At 48.9% G+C, this 5,292-nt stretch overlaps 1 protein-coding gene across 1 annotated transcript; it reads left to right on the top strand.

Annotated features, from left to right (window-relative positions):
* Nucleotides 1-461: 461 nt before the first annotated feature.
* CHRAC1 (chromatin accessibility complex subunit 1) lies at nt 462-3,077 on the top strand. Its single transcript, XM_007464592.1, has 3 exons — nt 462-608; nt 2,245-2,371; nt 2,953-3,077. Exons 1-3 carry the CDS (start codon nt 462-464, stop codon nt 3,075-3,077), a joined length of 399 nt encoding a protein of 132 aa, XP_007464654.1.
* The last annotated feature ends 2,215 nt before the right edge of the window (nt 3,078-5,292 follow it).

The raw sequence follows: 5,292 nt of genomic DNA, 5'->3' as shown, positions 1-5,292 counted from the left end.
CTCAGACTTCACCTAGCACACCTGGTCCACACAGCGGTCATTTTGGGCTTCTTGAAAGGCCTTTGCCTGTCGCTCCTTTCCCCCCCACCCCCGCAAAGCGCTTTCTCATAAACAGGGCTGTTTTCTCTCTTCGCTGCCCAGCCTTCTCCTTTACTGACCCGGTTTCTATCTTCTTACACTGCTTTGTTTTCCTTCACGGTACTTCTCAGCATCACACAAGTAGAACCCCCACCCACGGTCGCCCCCCGCCCCCGCCCCGCCGAATCTGCGGGCCAACCTTCCGCTCCGTCTGCACAGCCTCGGGGGCGCGCGGCATCACGGGGCTTGTAGTCCGTCCCGCGGCCGCGCCTCCCGACACTACAACTCCCACGGGGCAGCGGGACGCCGATCCCGCACCGACCGTGTTGGCCGGCCACCTCGCGGCGGGTAGGGGGCTGCCGCCGCGGGGGCGGGGCGCAGAGATGGCGGACGTGGTCGTGGGCAAGGAGAAGTGCGGCGAGCAGCGGCTGGTGTCGCTGCCCCTGTCCCGCATCCGGGTCATCATGAAGAGCTCCCCCGAGGTGTCCAGCATCAACCAGGAGGCGCTGGTGCTCACGGCCAAGGCCACGGTGAGGCTGGCAGCGCGGGGAGGAGTGAGGAGCGTGGGGCGGCGGTGGGGCCCACCCGGAACCATCGCGCCCCGCCGGGCCCCGCCGAGCTGCCCAGTCCCCTTCGCGTGCGCGCGCGCGCCCTTTTGAAAGCCGCCCCACTCCCCTCCCACGCCGCGCGCGCCCCAGCTCCCGCGCGCGCTCTTCGCCCCGCCCATCCGGCGCCTCGCGCGCCCGTCTCCCCGCTCACTCCGCTCCCGCCCTCCCTCGCGCGCCCGTCTCCCCGCCCACTCCGCTCCCGCCCTCCCTCGCGCGCTGGTCGCCACGCCCGCTCCGCTCCCCCCGCCCCCCCTTCCTCGCGCGGGTTTGGCCTGGGCGGTAGCGTGGAGGCGCGCGGGCCTTCTTTGGTGTCTCCTCCTCCTTTCCCAGTCACCGTACTCCGGGCCCCAGAGCCTCTCCTTTTGTCGCTTCCGGCCTGTTTCGCGGCTTTGGGCCCCAGCTCCTCAAAACGGTTCATTGAGAGGGCCGGCGGCTCCCTCAGGAGGTACGGCCCGGCCCAGCCGCTCGCCCACCCTCTCCCAGTCTCCTGGGCCAGAATTGAAGTAATTTCGGAGACCTCAGTTTTAGCCCCCTCCTAGGTCCAGATAGATGATTTTGTCTCTTAATTTGGTCTAGGTAGGCCAGACCTTCCTGTTCTTATTCTGGGCCAGGTTTCTGCTGCAGAGTCTCCCTCACTTGCTTTAACTTCCCTTCGAGTCTGTTTCCCAGGCCGGCTAGTTCGGTAGACGGTGTCCGGTGCGGTGAGTTGGTCAGAGCTAAGGGCGGGGGGATCACATGGTCTTGGGATAGCTGTAGTTTCGTTCTGTAGGTCTTCAGGAATTAAGAGATTTGCAGGCACTTCTTATTCCCTTCTTGACTAACTTGGATGGAGTGAAAGTAGAACAGAGAGGGGCTCAGCTCAGGTGGGCTCTGCCCTCGGAAAGGTGTCCGGGCAGAGTGGCAAGCTGACCATTTTTTACCTTTAAGCTAGTGACTGTTACAGTTGTCGGCGGACCACCTTAGACACAGTGTAGTCAAATACAGGTCTGTTCCTGGCATAGAATTTTTGGATGGTCTCTTGCCTCCCCTTCTAACTAGAGATTGGGCATTAAACAAACACGATTCCTTGTTGTATGGTTTTAAAATATTTTTCGTAAGTTAGAAATCTAAAATAAACTTTCGAGGGCTTCCCTGGTGGCGCGGTGGTTGAGAGTCCGCCTGCCGATGCAGGGGACACGGGTTCGTGCCCCGGTCCGGGAAGATCCCACGTGCCGCGGAGCGGCTGGGCCCGTGAGCCGTGGCCGCTGAGCCTGCGCGTCCGGAGCCTGTGCTCCTCAACGGGAGAGGCCACGGCAGTGAGAGGCCCGCGTACCGCAAACAAACAAACAAACAAACAAAATAAATAATATAAACTTTCGGGAAATTTCTGCTGCCCTGCCAATTTTAATTCAGCCTTGCTTTCTTTCCGACCTCGTACGTCTCCTTTCTCCAGTGATTTTCTGCAATTCGATGAACCAAGATAATCTGAAATCATCTAAACTTAATGTAATTAAAAAGTAAGGTCTGTGGTAAATTTTCAGGGCACACCTTTCATCTTAACTTTCTCATTTTGTTTTAGGAACTCTTTGTTCAATATCTCGCCACCTATTCCTACAGACACGGCGGTGGAAAAGAAAAGAAAGCACTCACTTACAGTGATTTATCAGATACCGCAGAGGAATCGGAAACGTTTCAGTTTCTTGCAGGTACTTAGCCTTTGGAACATTCTGGTTAAAAAACAGCCTTTTCCCTGCTCTTTTTCTGCTTCCACTGAAAATGACATTTTGCTGCTTTTTCCAGGTGTCAGAGTTTACCTGGTATGGGGCGAGAGTTTTAGTTTTGTTTAGTGGAGCATGTTTGTAATGCAGTTCACCTAGAGCAGGAATTAAGTTGGCACCTGCACGGGGCTGTCTGGGTGGGTGTGGGAGCTGGGCAGCCCACCCCCTCAGACTCGTCCTTACTTGGCTGGGGAAGCAGAAACCCATAGTTGTTGCTGTGGAACAGGCTGTTTGCACCACAGCTAAAAAAGAGCGTCCGGTGACCCTTGGGGCCAGCCGCTGTGTCACATGGGTCGGGCAGGGCTGCTCCTAGTGGGTGCCGGCACAGAGCAGAGTGTGGTTTGCAGCCACTGGAATAGATACAGGTGTTGAGCCTTCGTCCAGAGGCAGTGCTGGTTTCCTGCTATGTAGTCTGAATTTTGACTTGTCTTGGAACCTGTGTTAGAGGTCATAGCAGGAACTAGCACGTTTGAAATTTGCATTGCTGATGGTAGCTTTATGTTTTTAAGATATATTACCAAAGAAGATTTTAGCTAGTAAATATCTGAAAACGCTTAAAGAGAAGAGGGAGGAAGAGGAGGAGGAGGAGGATGACAACAACGATGAGAGTGATGACGATGAAGCGGAATCCTAAACCAGAAAGAAGTGCTTTAGAGATCAGCCTGGTGAGGACCCTCATGGATCAGCACCTTTGCTCTGGAGCAGGCATTAGTCTGTTCACGCTTCAGAGACTTCACGTACATGATGTTCGTTCCTGGCTGAGACCAAGCATAACGTACCTCTGCCATAAATAGCCCAAAGGAAAGGAACACAGACAGCAGCTTCTCTTCTCCAGGCCCACACTGCAGCTGGGGTGGGAGAGGACCAAGGAGGGGCTGCGTACCGTGAGACACAGCCAGTCTGCAGCTGTAAGCTATAGAGGCAAAGACAACTTTGCTTAACTTTCTAGTTTACAGATAGATTTTGAAGAACTTCTAAATATCAGTGTGTAAATTCACATATGTATATTTTGAAATTCGTTCTTGTGAACAGCTAGATCCTGTTTTAGCTAAATGTGTAGTCTCTGGGTAGTATGTTACATTTGAATTTTCGTATTTGAAGAACGTTTATGGCTTTGTATATGTCCAAATACTGCATTTTTTTTAACTGTAAAGAAATAAATTTTTCTTTTTTAAAAGCTGTATATATTTTTATAGTGAAATGTTTTATGAAACTAGTTTTAGAATCCTCTGTTATTCTAATGCCCTTCTTATTATCTGGAAACATTTGTGAAATTTTAAAATGAGTACTTTCTTCTTTTTATTTTTCCTTTTTATTGGCGGCGCCGTGAGGCATGTGGGATCTTAGCTCTCCAACCAGGGATCGAACCTGCGCTCCCTGCAGTGGAAGTGCAGTCTTAACCACTGGACCACCGGGGAGGTCCAAAAATGAGCACTTTTTCTAATACTTTTATTCCTGGAGAAAAATTTCAAGTCAAATTATTAGATCAAATGCAGTAAGAAATATTACCTCTGCGTAAGCACGTTTTTCTTAAAAAATTATAAAGCATTTTGTATACTGAAGATCTCGTTTTACTGCTCCTTTCTTTACACCCATAGTAATTGTTTTTACTGTCCACAAGAGAAAACCATAAGCCCAATTTTTTTTTCACATAGGGTAAATTTTGGCTTTTGCCTTTTCTCTTTTTTTTTTTCCAATTGAGTTCGAATTTTCATCCAGTAGAATCACCCTTTAATGTCCATTCTGTTGGTTGTGTAAGCAATCAATGTATAGAACAGTTCCATCACCCCAAACATTCCTCTGCGTACCCTTGGAGTTAGTTCCTTCCCTTATCCCCAGGCAATCAATCACTGATGTTTTCTGTCCGTCTTGTTTTTAAAATTTATTGTAAAATATTTTAAAATCCGCTTTTTGGTGTACAGTTCTGAGTTTTGACAGATGCAGGGTCATGTAACCACCACCACAATTAAGATACAACAGTTGTGTCACCTCCCCCAAATTCCCTCACGGTTAAACTCCTTCCTACCCTTTACCTTGGCAGCCACTGATCTAGCTATTCTCTGCCCCCAGAGGAGGAGTCAGCAGACATTTTCTGGAAAGGGCCATGTGGAAAATACTTGAAGTTTTATGGGCTACATAAGCTCTGTCACAACTAGTCAACTCTGCTGTTGTAGTTCAAAAGCAGCCACAGTCAACACATACAGGAATGAGCGTGGCTGTACCTCAAAAAAACTTTATTTCTGGACACTGAAATTTAAATTTTATATAATTTTAATGTGTCATGAAATCTTTTGCCTTTTTTTTTCAACCATTTCAGAATGTAAAAGCCATCATTAGCTTATAGGCCATACAGAAACACAGCAGGCCACATTTGACCCACAGACCATGGTTTTGCCCACCCATCTTTCCAAAGCGTCATATAAATGGAATCACACAGTAGTAGCCTTTGAATCTGACTTTTTTATATTTAGCATAGTGCATTTGAGATTCATCCATGTTGTTGCAGGTATCAGCAGTCTGTTCTTTTTTATTGCTGAGTAGCATTCCTTTGTATGGATATACCATTTGTTTATCCATTCCACAGGTGAATGGATAATTCCCAATTTGGGTTGTTTCCTGTTTTTTCTTTTTCTCTCTTTTTCCTTTTAAAAATCTCAAAATTTTTTCTTGTTTCCGGTTTTGATGATTACAGATAAAGCCCTATAAGCCTTTGGTACAGGTTTTGTGTGACCATACGACTTGATTTCACTTCGGTGGAATTGCATATTTCAGTTTACCAGAAACCACCAAACTGTGTTCTAAAGTGTCTGTACTATTTTGCATTCCCACCAGCAGTGAACCAGAGCTTC

This window comes from Lipotes vexillifer, unplaced genomic scaffold (assembly GCF_000442215.2).
Source record: "Lipotes vexillifer unplaced genomic scaffold, Lipotes_vexillifer_v1.1 scaffold394, whole genome shotgun sequence".
Lineage (NCBI taxonomy): Eukaryota > Metazoa > Chordata > Mammalia > Artiodactyla > Lipotidae > Lipotes > Lipotes vexillifer.
This window is presented reverse-complemented; position numbering and strand designations above follow the sequence as displayed.